Source organism: Canis lupus, chromosome 16 (assembly GCF_003254725.2).
Source record: "Canis lupus dingo isolate Sandy chromosome 16, ASM325472v2, whole genome shotgun sequence".
NCBI lineage: Eukaryota > Metazoa > Chordata > Mammalia > Carnivora > Canidae > Canis > Canis lupus.
The window spans coordinates 37,833,250-37,850,993 of record NC_064258.1 but is presented as its reverse complement, the minus strand read 5'-3'; the positions used below and the strand labels follow the sequence as shown (position 1 = coordinate 37,850,993).

The 17,744-nt window shown below is 35.1% G+C and overlaps 1 protein-coding gene across 10 annotated transcripts in view; it reads left to right on the top strand.

The window, feature by feature from the left end:
- The window catches only part of DLC1 (DLC1 Rho GTPase activating protein), a 493,459-nt gene that overhangs the window by 180,390 nt on the left and 295,325 nt on the right, over positions 1 to 17,744 (top strand). For 9 of the 10 annotated variants that reach the window (XR_007402564.1, XR_007402565.1, XM_025475287.3 and 6 more), the window contains one exon: positions 7,587 to 7,736. The exons of the other annotated variant lie outside the window; for it this stretch is intronic. Coding sequence is in view for 7 of the 9 variants with exons in the window: in XM_025475287.3 (XP_025331072.1) it covers positions 7,587 to 7,736 (150 nt within the window). In the remaining 2 variants the exon portion in view is untranslated. The remainder of the gene's footprint in view (positions 1 to 7,586; positions 7,737 to 17,744) is intronic. 10 annotated transcript variants of the gene reach the window in all.

The window sequence follows — 17,744 nt, the reverse complement described above, 5'->3', positions numbered from 1 at the left end:
AAAAGAAAAAAAAAAAAAAGTAAAAACTTCAAGGATTTGCAGATATCAAGCAAGCATGATGATAGAGAATAAATAATCAACCCAGAAAGGCTGACTTTGTATCTATAAATGTACTAAGTAACCCTGAAAGTTAATCTCCAATTTTAGCACTTAAAGACTGATTTCATAATGTTTATCGAATTATTTAAGTAGAAATTATATCCCACTCCACAAAATGGGCCTTTAAACCTAGTGGAGGAAGTCATCCTCAGATTTCCTTGGAATAGAGAGGAATTACTGCCCACACAGTTCTCTTCCCGACTCACACCTGCCACTTCTGAGCACTCCTTAGGACCAGCTGCATAGATGTGCTTTGAAACTATGCAGGAGAGTGTGTAAACTATTTACAGAAGTCCCAACATAAAAATGTTCTATTTGAAGCCTTGTTGGAGTTTAAAAATCAAGCAGAGACCGGTTTTCCTCATCATGTTTGATGAATGGGAGGAGATACATAGGAAATGAACATAAACACTTAATATAAAGCCATAATTTATATATCAGTTAAAAGATGCCTTGTAGTAACTTTGAATGAGGATATTATTTATCATTCTGTGTCATCTAATATTAAAATGATATTGGCACATGTTACTATTAATTTAAGGTAACATGCAAAGATTTTGTGGTTCAACAGACGATATCTGGCAAATAGGTGTTAGTTCCTGGTTGGTTTTATTACCTACCTCTTAATCTACATAAGTTTCATTTTGAAATGCACCAGAATAAAAATTAAGATTGACTTATATAACTTGCCTAGAAATTCTGACATAGGATAATTATATTATCTTTAGCTTCTGACCAGCTATTCAGATGAAAATTTTCACTGCTTCTGAAGAAAAAAAATTAATAACTTTCTGGTTCTTTAAACAGGATATTATTTTAAGAAAGGAAAGTCTAGGGTGAGGAATTTATTGTCAAATGAAATGTATAACACTAATATGAGATTTCATCCTAGTCCAGCTGGCTGCAGATCAAATAATTCAAAATGAAGTTGGGCCAAGTCTTTTGCTAAAAGGTTCTTTTCTACTATGGGTGAGCAAGGAGTATTACCAGCCCAGAATAGCCAGTGAGATCCGTATAGAATCAAAGACAGTGTAGGGGCCAGAACCTTGGATTATGAATCAGGAAGTCTTAGTTCTATTCCTGGCCTACTATTTAATTTATTACGGCTGTCTATGTGATGCCACAACTCATTGACAAGCAGAACATTCAGGCACTGCTAAATTTGCCGAGCCAAATGTCCACTATTTGGAGGCATTCTGGTCTTTTACTGAATTTCTTTGGTTTTCTTCCAAATGCTTGGCATTAGGAAAACAGAACCTCTCTCTGCATCTTTAGGGGAGCATCCTTTTCTCTGGACTTCATATTTTGCCCAGTCTATAAAATGTCTGGTAAATTTCACCTCCTCCTTACTACATGTATATGTACTGAATCCTGTGCTGTTCAATAAAGACCATCTGGAGAAAGAGGAGGGTTGGAATTATCTTCCCCAGATAGAAGGAAAGAAGGGTAGTGGAGTCTCATGTTCAGAGAATTCCTTTTCAGACACCTGGAGAGAATGACCCCCTAAAAACTCTGTTTATCTCCCTCACATTCCACTGTAATCAAAGTGACCTCACTGCCCAGGGACTAAATAGCTATTGGAGGTAAAAAAAAAAAAGGCGGGGGGGAATCTTTCAGATTTCCCAATGGAAAACCATGTGGGTTGACCATTTTAGCCTTTTGACAACAAATCAAACTGAATAGTTTTTCTCCAAATTTCCTTAAGTGTGCACTGATGAGTTTAAGAAAGAAATACAACTGGAATTTCTTCCACAACTGTGACATATATTATCTATACCTTGACAACAGCCGGTTATAGTGTCAAGACAACAGGATGTTTCTGTTCTTACTGCTACACAGGCATATATGGGGAAAAGGAGACATATATCACACTGTTGACTCAAGGTCAGCTCACAGGCAAGTAAATAGCTTTTCCTCATTAAAAAAGCAAACCATGGCAGTCCCATTAAGAATAGCCTATTCATGTTCTAAACAGGCACTTAATTCTTAGCTGTGTTAGAGAGGGTGTATAGAACATGGGGAAATACTTGCCTACTCTGCCCTGGTCAGACAACATGTAGAGTAATATATTTAATTCTGGGCACCAACCATTAATTGGGTCATTGACAGAATTATGTCATATACAGAGAAGAGTAAACAGAACTAATGAGGGTTTGAAAACATGTCATATGAGAAATCATTAAGGGAACTGAGGATGATTCACTTAGAAAAGGAAGAAAATGGGCACAACAAAGTTTTTCAAATATTTGAAAGACTCTTTCATGGAATAGACACGACTTTACTCTGTCTAGTTCTGGAGAGAGAAACTGGGAATTGCAGAAGGCAGAATTTGACTCCATGGCATTTCTAAACATTATAACTGTACAAATATGAAATAGGTGGCTTCCTAGGGAACAGTGCATAGCACACAGGAGATGGTCAATAAACATCATGAATGGTTGTTAAATAAAAGTGTAAAAGAACTAGCTTAGGTGCAAAAGTTTTGTGCATTTAATTGTGGTTATTGTTGTTCTTCGTTAACATAGTTTCTGTATATTGGAAGGATTGGAACTAGATTGCGGGAGTTGAGGAGAGAATAAATGATACTAAATGGAATTAAATTAATAATTGCATCCATGAAAGAAAAGCAAACTGGAATACTGAAAAAGATCAGGACAGAGAGTTGGGAAATATGGGCTCTATTCTATTCAATTTGCTAACGGAGAAGTAATCTGGCTTAAAACCCCCTAGAATTTACTTTCTTCTGCAAAGTCAGGACACTATGGAACCAATAGCCATGGTCCTAGGGTTCTAGATTTCTAGAGTGTTAAATTTTGAAGAAAATATTCAAATACATAATGAGTTACTCAAAGAAATATGTTTGACTTACTTAAGTAAAAATACAAGTATAAAGATGTATTAATTATAATGAATTTTAAGATATTTTACAATATAAATAATGGATAGTGCAAGGAAAGCAGTTTAGTGAGAACTTCTAAGAACAAAAAAAGTCTCCAGGAGAACACTAAATTTAAGCCTGCAATTTATACTGAACTTTACCTGCAAAGGTTAAGGAAAGTACTATCATTAAATAAATAAAATGCATTATTTCAATATGTTAGTACATTGATTAAACCATAATTACAACTATTGGTCACCAGCTCGCATAAGCTCGCAAGAGCAGTCTTGGAGCATCTCTTCCAATTCTGCATTCAATAGTGTCTATTTGGTAGCTGGAGATCAGCCACGGCAGTATTTAAGTCACAGAAAAATTGACACATGCTACAAATCAGGACTTTCTTTTTGGAATCTAGTTTCTAAACATTTACCAATATACCACTCTCTACCTCCAAGAAACAGCTTCCCAAACAGTGCCTTCTTCTTTCACTTTGATCTCAAAATATGTAAGGCCATGTTATAAAAGTATTTATTTTTTAAAATCCACTGTAGTTAACACACAGTATTATACTAGTTTCAGGTGTACCAAATAGTGATTCAACAATTCCATGTATTATTCATTGTTCATCAAGATAAGTGTGCTCTTAAATTTGTTATTTCCTTATAATTACCATAATGTGGATCCGACTCAGACTTCAGGAGGGAAAAAAGGACTATAGGACTAGAAAATAATCTTCGGATAAATGGAACTTATTTAACATGTATTAGTCACGTGGCATCACTGGATGTAAAGTAGGGTGAGGTTTCTAAAAATGTTTAGTTGTCAGTACGTGGTGAGAACTCTCTAAAAGTTTAAAACACATATCAGATCGTTAATTTGCTGACATCCTGCCAGTGGCCCCACTGCAAAGAATAATTTGGACCTCTTTACAGTGACCTTCATAACAGAATATAATTTAGCTCCTGTTTATATTCAGCCTCACATTGTCCTAGCACTCATTCCTTTCCCTGTCATTTTCCTTCCTGGTGTTCCCAACCTTTTATCTGATCCTTTTATTCATCCAACTCATTCCTGTCTCAGCATCTTGGTGTCACTCCACACTCTGCATGGAATGCTGTTTTCCCAGATTTCCTCCTTCTTTTCTCCTCATCCTGTTCCTTTCCTTTCCTTTCCATTCCTTTCCTTTCCTTCCTTCCTTCTTCTTCCTTTCTCTCTCTTACTTTCTTTTCTTCTTTCTCCACCACTGTCTCTCTCTTCTACCCCATTTTTTTCATCCCGTCATGATTTAGCCCTCACTTCCAAAGAAAACTCTTTTCCAACCACCCTATACAAAATGGGACAATCCCCTTCAGTGACTGTGTAGTTTCTTTCCCTATCTATTTGCTTCTTGCACTTGTTCCTATATAAAGCCATCTTACTTGTGATTTGTTAACTTCTGTTATCTGCCTTCTGATGGTTGACTATAATATTCAGGAAATCAGGGATTTTTTTTAAATCTCTTTTTATTGGTGACTATATTTTCCCTTTAATGGTGTTTGGCCCACAACGGTTATGACTACAAGAAAGAAAGAAGGAAAGATGGGAAGGAAGAGAATTTAGCATTTTGGCCTTGATTTGAGTGAGTTAAGTTATTGAAATACTGAGAACTTCACTAATAGGTAGCTTCATTTATTAAGAAGTTTCTCTTCTTGGACTATAGGGAGAGAATGAAATAAAAGCTTCACTGTATAAGTCAACCTAGCCAAAATCTGCAAATATGAAGCTCTATTTTCAGGCATGAGCTATTTGCTGGAGTTTAGCCATGCACATATGAAAGGTTAGAACAGTAGAGTATTAACATCTAGGTTTTAAAAACAAAGACAATAAAATTTATCCAAAGAATCTGATTTGTAGTCAGTTCTATTTTGTGAGGTTTTCTGGAACCCAACACAGGATACTGGTCTGTGTACTTGACACTTCAGGCTAAGTGTAATGGTTGGTGAATAAGGAAGCATCCAGGAAGGAAGGGGAAAGAAATAGGCTTATTTCTCTAAAGGAATATTGTAGACCAAGGATGTTTGGTTTTATTCCTTTTGGCAGAGCATTTTAAATAATTTGATGCTCAGCCCATGGATTTGAAAATGTTTTTAAAGCACAATCTCAGCATCCAGTTAACTCAAAGACAAATTGTTTCTGAGACCACTGCTGGTAGGTCTAGGACAACTCAGGACATACTTCTTTATCCAGCATTAACTTAGTAGCTGGAAAAATATCAAGATATACTTTCTATGGCTTTGGGAGATGTTGTTTTACTGCCTTATATTGATTTAATTATTGTTATTATTCCTGAAAACATATTGCATATGCAGTGTATAACTTGACTCATCTGCCAGGTAGAAAAACATAACTTTTTGTGCTTGAGGATGTTATAACTGGGAAATGAAAATCACACAAAAAACATATGTGGATATAGAGATGCAAAGAACATTGTCTTGCCAAACATAACTTCAGTTTAAAAAAAGAAGGAAATTATACAAGCAAATACATTGGAGAAGAAGTAATTAAGAGGACTTTGAGTCTCCTATTAGTCAGATTCTCCATTTTCTGGGTATTAGGAAGAGAATTAAACCAATTATCTCTAATATTTCTAGGACTCCATTTTAAGATAGAAGCAGGATTTTACTATAAATAATACTTTTTTGGCTTTGTTGTTGTTTGCTTTTTTAGAAGGGGGGGTGCATGTGCAAGCAGGGCAGACAGAAGGAGGAGAGAGAGAATCCCAAGCAGTCTCCAAGCCCAACGTGAGCCCCCCATAGGTCTCAGTCTGACAACCCTGAGATCATGACATGAGCTAAAACCAAGAGTCGGGCACTCAAGTGACTGAGCCACCCAGGCACCCCAATTAGGCTCTTTTGAATAAAACAAAGGTCTGTAGCACCGAAGGATATGATATATAGTAAGGTTTAAGTCTGTTTGTAAATACCCTGGACACTCTTAAGCACAAAGCACAAACCTTTATGATTACAAGAGTCTGTAATTATGTCAGAACCTCATTACATGTTTTAGACAGCAGGGACAGTGAAAGGAGATTTAAGTAATAATCACAGAACAGAAATATGAAGTAATTAACAAAACAAAAATTATTAGTTTATTCTCAAATTTGATGTCTTTGTGGAAATAGGACTCTTTCAATTTGACATTAGTCTGTTAAACCAAACACAAGTTCAGCTTACCCAAATAACTGATCATTAGCTTAATTAATGATTCTTTGAACAATTTACTTGGATAAGCCAATTATTTGACATCTGGAAAATAATGCTCTGTAATATTAACAATCTGCTCTAAGTCTTGTGGGTACAGAGACTCCTATAGAATTAGATTAATCCATGAAATTACCCTAGTTAGTCTCTGCTCTTTGGAGATCCTTCCTAATGATGGCTAGAGAATTTAGGGGATTAAAAGAAAAATGTCAAAAACAAAAGGTCTGATTCAGGCAGTCATCCTACCATCCTACTGCCAATATCATCACCTGCTCCCTTGTACCCATACCGCTCAGGCTTCTGTTATGATATATTTTCCCTTTGAGATCTCCACTGGTGTTTCTTTCAAAGCTGATTTCATCCAGATAAATATCAAAGACAGATGAGAATATGGCAACATGAATGAGAAATGATGATTTTCCTCAAAAGGGCTACCCCTGAGTCTATTACATCTCTCAATAGATTTTGATTCTGAAGAAACTTACTGTGCTTTCCACAGCCTTTTTTCTCCCACACAATACTCTATCCAACCTTGATACCTTACACAACACACAGGGAATCTGGAAGATTCCTAATATTAATTAACTTGATTTGAATATGCAAGAATAGTAAGCAGTCATGCCCAAATAACTCTATATGGTCAACCAGAAACTTTAGGTTTTCCTATAAGCAGCAGTATTTCCATAAACATATCTCTGTATTATAGGAAATTTAGAATAAGAAACTATGATCATTTGCAAAAATATATACAATTGTGGGACTTTTTTTAAAAAATGTGTGAAAGCAAAAGAAGTTTGAAAAGAAATATTGACGATATAGCCTGAAGTGGCAGTAGGTAAATGGCCGCATGCAAAAACAAAACAAAACAAAACAAAACAAAAACAAAAAAACCTACCCACTGCACAAAATAAAATCCTGCCTTCTTTGATTATTTTCCCATGTTTCACTATACTCAGAAGCATTTTTCAAACATATTCTCTTATATGGATCCTTAAATGTCTAACCACAAACAGTAGTATGTCATAATTGATTTGTACCATGAAAAAAGTAATGCATAACTTTTCCCAAGAATAAATAGCTGAAAAGTAGTAAATATGTATCAATACTCGCTAATGTTATACTTCTTTTTCATTGCACTTTTTTCCAGAAGATGTATATTTAAAATTCAAGTAAAACGTTTCTTTGGCAGTAGGTCAGTATCTTCCAAATGAAGAGCCCATTGATGATACAGAATAGAACTTCCTTTTCCCCTTGAGTAGAAGGCTGCCTATTATTCAGTGTCCTTTTTGTCACATTGAAGAACAGGGAACTTTTTATTCTTTCCAAGAAATGGCCTTTCAGATTCAGTAACAACATGTTCTGTTCCTCAGGAAATAAGAGAAGATCGAGATAGGGCACGGCTAGACTCCATGGTGCTGCTAATTATGAAACTGGACCAACTTGATCAGGACATTGAGAATGCCCTCAGCACCAGCTCTTCTCCATCCAGCACACCAACGAACCTGCGGCGGCATGTTCCTGTGAGCTTTCCTCTTTCCACTTCTTTTCCCATGAGAATGATAGCTCTTTTTATCATATAGTCCCTCTTGCAAATGAAACATCTTTGATGGTAACATGACTTATATGTGGTCCTGCTAATGTTCCGTAAATATCACTCAAGTAATTCTGTGCTTTATGCAATATTATTTAAAAGAGTAAGTGTAATTTAAAAGGAAATGATTATTATTAGCTAGACAAAAAAGAAAGTCATCTGGGGAAATTATGTTACCTAGAGATCAAATCGTCTTCATTATACTTGTTGCTCCCATTGTAAGTCTTCTCTGACATCCTATAAACACCATTTCCAGTATCCCACAAATTTACATTGTATGTAGAAGATACCTAAATATTTGCTGCATGCACACATGCATGTATCGATGTTTGGATAGATGGGTGGATGGATGGATGGATGGATGGATGGATGCTGGACTAACCCAGCATACTACTATCAAGAAATAATCTAGATGATATTAACCTGAAAACACTCTAGAATTCACTCCATGAAACATAATGAATTGTCCAGAGGGGAGAGTTTTATTCTACTGTGCATTAATTTCATATAAGACAGACACTCAAAAAAAAAAAAAGACACTCCCGTATGATTCTGACATTTGAATTAAAATTTGGAAGACAGATTCCAGGACTGACTACACACTTTATATATTTACTATTAGTTTTATATTAAATGGCTTACTCTGTATAGATCAAGCAAATGTGATGGTAGATTTACTTATAATTAAGCCATGAATCTCTTTTCAATTAACCTATTACTTTTGCTATGTAATAATACATAAAGTGAAGAAATTATGTATTTATCTAAAATCAAAGGGGTGAAAAATCCTATACATAAATCTGAGAACCTACCAAAATAGAAATACTCTGGATCAGATTCTTTAATTAGTATAGTTCTATCACTGACTCTGGAGTTATTCAAGACTTATTCGGGCCATGGGGCAGGATATTTCAAAGTAAATAAACAAATTAAAATGATAGCTAACCTTGGCATATGCTAGGTATTATTCTAAATGATTTATGCATGCTAACACATTCATTCCTCACATTTTTTTAAGTATGTGTCAGAGCTGGAGTATATACCTAGTGAGTCTTGATCTAGAGCCATTTCATATAACCACTACACAATACTGCTTTCTCTAGCAGACTATGGTGGATACCTTAGAGTGTAAGCAAATTATAGATGATAGATTGATGAGAGAGAGAGTTAGGAAGGAGGGAAGGTGGGAGGGAGGGAGGAAGGGAGGGAGGGAAAGAAACCAGATGCTTCAACTTAAAAGCTAGTAGAATGAAATTTTTGTGTTTTTTTCTGTGATCCTCTGGATAATTTTTCTTACCTTTTAGGATTCATCTCATTTTTACACTGAAATCTTGCTTAAATCTCCTTCTATCATCCCAGAGAAAATCAATTACTCCTTGCTTGGTGCTGTCAAAGTGCCTTACACATACTTTAGTAGGAAAGGCATCCCAATGGAAGAAATACAAAGTAATCTGAAGACCAACAAAGAAGGGTGTTTTAATCTTGTTTATATATGAAGGGTGTGGAGAATAATTACACTTATCTACAACACTTTTAAAGCCAGAAATATTTTTCAGTAAGAGGTATTTCTTAGTAGTTTTTTGCCATGAATGTAGGCTTGGGATATGTTTTCTCTTTGGAAGTTGTCTGGTGAGAATTATTATTTCCCTATTTTTTTAATCTGTCCACTTTTCCATCTATATTGAACTTTCCTCAATCCCTATGTATTTAGTGGGGAAAAAAACCCAACCCAAATTGCTGAATTCAACTCCATAGTGATGTCCCCATCTCAGAAAGCAAGACAGCTTTTATCTGCTAGACATGTTTCTTTGTTCAATGGTAAAGGCAAAACAAAAACAGGAACAAATTATAGGTGCTGATTTTAGGATTCACTTATATCTACATCTTTTGCCTCCATTTAAAGTATAAACTGGATTTTATGTTGCATGTACTGTCTCATGGAATATCATCACCATTGCTGAGAAGTGGTTGATTATATAAATAGTGATCCATTTCTAAGTTTTCAGTTGAATAGATACTTGGAATAAGCAAAATTATACCATAGAAACCTTATGAACTTCAGAGTTTACAGGCCTGGCTTCAAATATCACCAGCTCTACAGCTGAATATCTAAGAATACAAGAAAGTTATTTGACTTCTCAACTTCAGGTTCATATAAAAAAAGGCAATATTATTTCCTGTCTACTGATTCATTGGAAAGAATAAATGAAAGAATATATGTTAAGATGTATTACGCAGATCTGGCACATATTTAGAATGTATTATTTCCTTTCCTTCTCCCATGTACTTACTCACACCAGGCACTGGGCTAAAGATAAATAACATATAGCCTAAAGTCCTCAAAACATCTTTTTGGTCTTTATGTTTTTCTAGGCCATCCCTTGTTCTTTATTTCTCTTCCTTTGCTAATTTTAAAATTCTTTCATCATCAAAATTTTTTCCACAGGCACTTTCCATTTCTTTTGATAATTGCACCATGGAATAAAGGGATTATAGCAGCATGATTATGACCTTGATCATCCAGCAAGGAGCAATGTCCCAGATTCAGATGAGAAACTCCCTCTTTCACACCGTTACATTCCACTGTGAATTTACAGTTTAACAAGGAAGACAAGACATACAATGAAAAAGTGATCTCAGTTTGAGATTAATTATGAGAAAATGCTGGAGTGAGTTTTCTACCTATAATAAAGGATATAAAAAATAATAATAGACTAGGGTCTTTAAGAATGGCTTGAAGATGAAAAATAAGAATAGAAATATAATAAAAATAAAGAATAGAAGTAGAAACAGAATAGAAATAAAGATTTAAAGGAGACTGCCTGGATAGAGACTTGCGAGTTGGGGCACCTTGGTGGTTCACCCCAACCCAGAATCTGGTTTCCTCCTCTGGAGTCCAAATACTTGATTTTGTCCAAATATCCACTGCGTGCTAGTCTCTTAGAGCTTCCAAATGATGGCCCATCTCATGGAAAGAATGCAAGTGGGGAATGAAGAAGACGGTAGTACTTACTGAGCACTAATCTTTATTTATGTTACTTCATTTACCCTCAACAATCTTAAAATAAGAATTGAGCTTCAGAGAAGATGAGTAATTTACCTAAGTTCACACAGGTGGGGAATGGCAAGTAATTTACTGAAAGACAGACAGAAGATAAGATTTACTTCCACATCTGTCAGACTTCAAAGCTTGTGCTCATTCCACTCTATTATAACCCTCCCCAAGATGCAAATTGTCCATTCACAATGGAATAAGTGCCATTTCCAGAACCAGAACCTACTTTTCTGACTGTCAAGAATTTTTTTCCTGATAATAAGGTACTCTGAATATTAAGCTACTAATTGTGTTTGAATTAATGTGTAAATAAGGCAATCTTGAGAATATCTTCTGATATTTCATCTTTGCCATCGAGAAGCTTAAGAAACATAAAAACCAGAACCACTTCACTACTTTTAATTGAACCTCCTGCACTGTTTTTACAGTATTTTTTGGTTTTCCTGGACCTTTTACCATAGTTCAATGCAGCTATTCAAAAATTTTACTATTCTTCCCAAACCCTGCCCAGCCCTTACACCTATCTCTTAGCAAACATCTTTGTGTTCTTCTTCACAGAGAGAATAAACAAATGACAGGGATTTTGCAGCCTCACAATTGCAAATATCTGTAGGTATTCTTTTTCTTCTCTGTTTTCCTATGACCTCCTTCATGAGCCAAGCTTATCTTCACCAAGTATATATTCCGTGATTTAATTCTTATTTATTGCTCCATCATCTCTCTGCAACTCACCTCCTATCTGAAATATCCAGTAGTAACTCCTCAGTCTTCAGCAGTAGCATTTGATGCAATTGAGTATCCTCTCCTCCCTGGACTTCACAATTCCGTTGGCTTCTGGCTCCTCCCTTTCCTTTTCTTCCATATCCTCATCAGTTACTTTTCATATACTTCAGTGATTTCTCTTCCTATTTTTGACCCTTAAATCTTATCTCTAGAATTTAAACTCATTTCTCTCTACATCTGATAGAATATTCTCCCTGGAAATTACCATGAATTCCATGACTTCCTGCTTATTGAGGGTCACCAGTGAGACCTTTTTTTCTATCCCCAGATCTGTATATCCAATGAATCACTAGCTACCCACTTGTTTATGTCACAAATGTACTGTGCCTGCATCTCTACTATAACACATCATATTATGTTCCCTCCCATAGGGGGAACTACACTAAGATTTTTATATTCCCACCCCTGGCACAGTTGAAGCATGGAGTAACAGTGATAAATAGAGCCTAGTAAGGAGATGATGCAGAAGATGAATTACACAAAGCAAAGAGTAGTCACAGGAAAATTATTAGATGGCAGTTGTAATGATAATTTAGGGCTGATTAATCACTTAATTTGGGTATGATAGCAGTGGAAAAAGAAAAGAAGGAATGGATGTGACAGATTCTGAGAAAGCTTGCATGTTATTTCTCATAATGAAGAGAGAGGAAACAATAATATAAAGATTTGTACTAAACTACATATTTGTGACCTTCCTTAAATCACTTATGTGGTTGTATTTTATGCCCCCACCAGAACATCTCAGTAGCTACTTAAGGAGTTTGAACTCTGGAATCTGAAAAATCTGACTTTTAATGAAAGCCCTACTGCATAATGTGAATTTGGTTAAATTACTTTTCTTAAGCCTTAACTACCTCATCTGTCAAGTAGTGATGATAATACCTTCCACAAAGGGTTGGTGAATATTGAAGCAGGTAATTGCTGTGTAGTATTGTCTTTGAAAGGTAGGGACACAATAAATGATAGATTTTTTTAAATATTTCTTAATTTGCCTCAGAAATATTTTATTGTTAGAAAGGCAGAATATTACCCTGTTAATCACCTAATCAAAGTATAAACAGGAAGGCAAAAAGAATGCTGCTATACGTGTCAAATATAAATGGCTTATAAATTACTTGCTACTTATAACTATGAATCTCATGTTGATTCAATTTGAAATTTTGCTTCCAATTAGGATGACTTTATTTTTCATGCTTAATTGCTCTGGCTAGAACTTCCAGTTCTGTGTTGAGAAGGAGTGATGGGCGTGGGCATCCTGGTCATGTTCCTGATTTTAAAGGAAAAGATTTTATTTTTTCATCATTGAATATGATGTCAGCTGTGGCTTTGTCATACATGGCACTTATTATATTGAGATATATTTCTTCTATACACAATTTGTGGAGAGCTTTTATTATGAGAAGTTTTGGAATTTTGTCAAATACTTTTTTTATAATATATTGAGATGATTATATTTTTATCCTTGATTCTGTTAATGTGATGCATCTCATTCATTGACTTATATGTGTTAAACATGTTTGCATATTATTTGATTATAGTGTAACATGCTTTTAATGTACTGTTAAATTCTGTTTGCTAGAATTCTGTTGAGAATTTTTTCATCTATATCAAGGATATTGGCCTGTAGTTTTTTTTTTTTTGTTTTGTTTTTGTTGTAGTGTCTGCATCTGGCTGTATATTAGGGTAATGCTGGGCTTGTAAACGGAGTTTGAGAGTATTCCGTTCTGTTCAGTCTTTTTGGAAGAATTTGAGAAGGATTGGCATAATTCTTCTTTAAATGTTTGGTAGAATTCATCAGTGAAACTATCTGCTCTTGGCCTTTCCATTGTTGGAAGATTTTTTTTAATTAAGATTTTTATTTGTTTATGAGAGACAGAGAGAGAGAGAGAGAGAGAGAGAGAGAGGCAGAGACACAGGCAGAGGGAGAAGCAGGCTCCATGAAGGAAGCTTGATGTGGGACTCGATCCTGGGTCTCCAGGATCACACCCTGAGCCAAAGGCAGATGCTCAACTTTTGAACCACACAGGTGGCTGCAAATTTCTCTTTTTAAAGATTTTATTTATTTATTTATTCTAGAGAGAGATGGGGGTGGAGGAGCAGAGGGAGACGAGAGAGAGATTCTCAAGCAGACTCTTCACTGATTGTAGGGCCCAGCGTAGGTCTTGGTCTTATGACCCTGAGATCATGACCTGAGCTGAAATCAAAAGTCAGACACTTAACCCACTGAGACACCCAGGTGCCCTCTCGTAGCAAATTTTAATTACTATTTTTAATGTAGTCTTATCAACTGTAGTCACCATATTTAATACTAGATCCTCAGACCTGATTCATCTTATAGCTAAAAATTTGTACCCTTTTGCCAACTCCTCTCTATTTCCTCCTTGGATCCTTTCAATGCTACTGGTGATTTATAATTTCATAGCAAAAACTATAAAACTACTTTCATTGTGAGAAAGAGATATTGATACTTTTGAGTCTAGGTATTCTTTTTTTTTAAGATTTTATTTATTTATTCATGAGAGACACAGAGAGAGGCAGAGGGAGAAGCAGGCTCCATGCAAGGAGCCCGATGTGGGACTTGATCCCAGGACCATGGGATCATGCTCTGAGTTGAAGGCAGATGCCCAACCGCTGAGCCACCCAGGCATCCCTATTCTTTCTTTAAACAATATTTTATAAGCATGTTTTACATGCCAGGCACTATTCTAAGATCTGGGGGTATATCAGTAAATAAGATAGATGAAGTCCCTCCTTTTGTGATACATAGATTCTAATAGAGGGAAACAGATAAGATTAGAAAAAAGAGATGAGTGGAAGATGAATGGTTGGATGGATGGTCAGATGGACAGAGGAATGGATGGATGGGTGGATGGAAAGATGGATGGATGGATAGATAAATAGGATGATGGGTGGATATAATTGATATGTGATAGATAAACAAGGTATTATGAAATAGAGAATTATATGCTGTGGAGTTTGAAGGGAGGAAACTCCTTTAGCTTGAAATGTCAATGAATATTCATGCAGAAACCTGGTTCGACCAGAGGGGACCGGCACAGGGAAATTCTGAGGCAAGAGACAAGAAAGACATAGTTCCTGCCATAGAAACCAGTTTGATGTTTTAGAACTGAAAAACAACTGTATGGCTGAAGCACACCAAGAAACAAGAGAATGGTAGAACATAAGGCCAGAGGGCATAGATGTAGTGTAGATGATATTCGACCATGTGGGCATGAGAAGATTGACATGTGGAGAGTAGGCACAGAGGTATTTAACGCATAATTTTCTCAGGTTAAAACTGTAGAGTGATACGTGCCTCTGCTGCCTCTCTTTGGGATTCCCTCCTCCCCAACTTTCCTCTATGCTCTCAGGCTACCTTATAACACAAACAGAACATTTGATGGATTAAATGCACTGCCTTTGGAGAGATTACCAAGTAATTGCATTCACTCAGCAGACATGTCTTATATACATACTGTGTACTAATTTTAAGAAGACATAATGATATTAATAATAATGTTTATGGTAATGGCTAACATTTAATGAAAATTATTAAGTACAGTTTCCATGTACTTTGCATATATCTTGCTTACTCCTAGAAACTCTGAGTGCATGCTATTATTATACCCATTTCCTTTTTCAAATTTGAGTATAGTTGATACTATACTGATACTATATTGATACACAATGTTACATTAGTTTTGGGTGTACGACTTAGTGATTTGACAAGTTTATTTATTATGTTATGTTCACCACAAGCATAGCTACCATCTGTCTCATTACATTGCTACTACAGTCTCCCTGATTGTGTTCCTTACGCTCTGCTTCTTATTCTCGTGACTTACTCATTCTATTACTTGTTCCTGTATCTGCTTCTCCCCTTTATCCATTTTATTCAACTCCCCACCCATTTTCCCTCTAGCGACTATCAGTTGGTTTTCTGTATTTATAGTTCTGATTCTACTTTTTGTTTACTCACTTTTTTATTCCATTTATGAGTGGAATCATATGGTGTTTGTCTTTCTTGGTCTGACTTATTTCACTTAGCATAATACCCTCTAGGTCCATCTATTTTATTCAAATGGCATGATTTCATCCTTTTTAATGGCCATGTACTATTCCATTAGACATGCACTCACATTTATATATATAAATAAATGTGTATTTAATATATAAATTGGATATAATTACATAAAATAGTTTTATATAATTATATAAATTAAATATAAATTAAAATTATATAAATAAAAACATATTTATTTATATATAAATATAAATCACTTCCTTATCCGTGCATCTATTGATAGACACCTAGGTTGCTTCCATGTCTTAGCTATTATAAATAATACTGCAATTTACACAGAGGTGCACACATCTTTTTGAGTTACTGGTTTCATTTTCCCTGGATAAATATCGAATAGTGGAATTACTAGATCACTAGATCATATGATATTTTTATTTTACATTTTTTGAGGAACCTCCATACTCTTTTCCACAGTGGTTGCACCAGTTTGCACTCCCACTAACAATGCACAAGTGTTCCTTTTTTTCCACTTATTTGTACCAACACTTCTTGTTCCTTGTCTTCTTGATTTTAGCTATTCTAATATGTATTGGGTGATATCTCATTGTGGGTTTGATTTACATTTCCCTGATAGTGATGTTTAACATCTTTTCACATATCTATTGACCATATGTACGTCTTTGGAAAAATATCCATTTAAGTCCTATGCTCATTTTAATGAGCACAAAAATTTTTTCGGTATTGAGTTGTGTAAGTTTTTTATATATTTTGGATGTTATTGGATATGTCATTTGCAAATATCTTCTCCCATTCAGTCAGTTGTCTTTTTGTTTTGTTGATGATTTCTTTTCTGTGCAAAAGCTTTTTATTCTGATGTAGTCCCAATAGTGTATTTTTGTTTTTGTTTACCTTACCTTACTAGACATATCTAGAAAAATGTTGCTATAGCTGATGTCAGAGAAATTACTATGTTTCATCTTTTCTAGGATTTTTATGATTTCAGGTATCACTTTAGGTCTTTAGTCCATTTTGAGTTTATTTTTGCATATGGTGTTAGATAGTGGTCCAGTTTCATTCTTTTACATGTAGTTGTCAGTTTTCCTAGCACCATTTGTTAGAAACACTGTCTTATCCCCGTCATATATGCTTTCCTTCTTTTTCATAGATTAGTTGACCATTTAAATGTGGCTTTATTTCTGAGCTCTCTATTCACTCTGTTGCCTCTATATATCTATTTTGTGCCAGTACCATGCTATTTTGATTACTATAGCTTTGTAGTGTAACTTGAAATCTGGGGTTGTAATGCCTCCAGTTTTGTTCTTCTTTCTCAGGATTGCTTTGACTCTTTGGAGTCTTATGTGTCTCCTTACAAATTTTAATATTCTTGGATTTAAATATCTATTTCCCTCCTAGGTTAGGTAAGTATTATTTTTTCAAATAAATTTTCTACACCTTTTTCTCTGTCTTCTTCAGGGATCCCTATAATGCAAATGTTTATTCACTTGATGATGTCCAAGAGATCTCTTAATCTATCCTCATTGCTTAATTTTTTTTCTCTTTTTGATGATGAGCTTGTGTGCTTTCCATTATGCTTTCTTCCAGATCACTTATATGTCCTGCATCCTCTCATTTAATGTTGATTCCCTCTAGTGTGCTTTTTATTTCAGTTATGGTATTTTTCAATTCTGCGTGGTTCTTTTTAATATTTTCTATTTCTTTATTGAAAATATCACCAAGCTTTTCCATTCTTCTCTCTGCCCCTGTGTATATGACTATGATCATTGCTTTAAATTCTTTATCAAATACATTGCTTATCTGTTTCATTTAGTTCTTTTTCTGAGATTTTTTTTTTGTTGTTCTTTCTTTTGGAGCACATTCTTCTGTCTCCCCATTTTGCTTGACTTCCTGTATTTATTTCTATAGATTAGGTGAAATAGCTACTTTTCCTAAAGTTGAAGGAGTGGTTTTGTGTATGCTGTCCCCTATGTGACTGTGTGTGCTGTGACTTTTGCTGGCTGGACAGAACTATGGCTATATATGCTAGTTATTTTTTTAAGCCATGGCATTTACAGAAA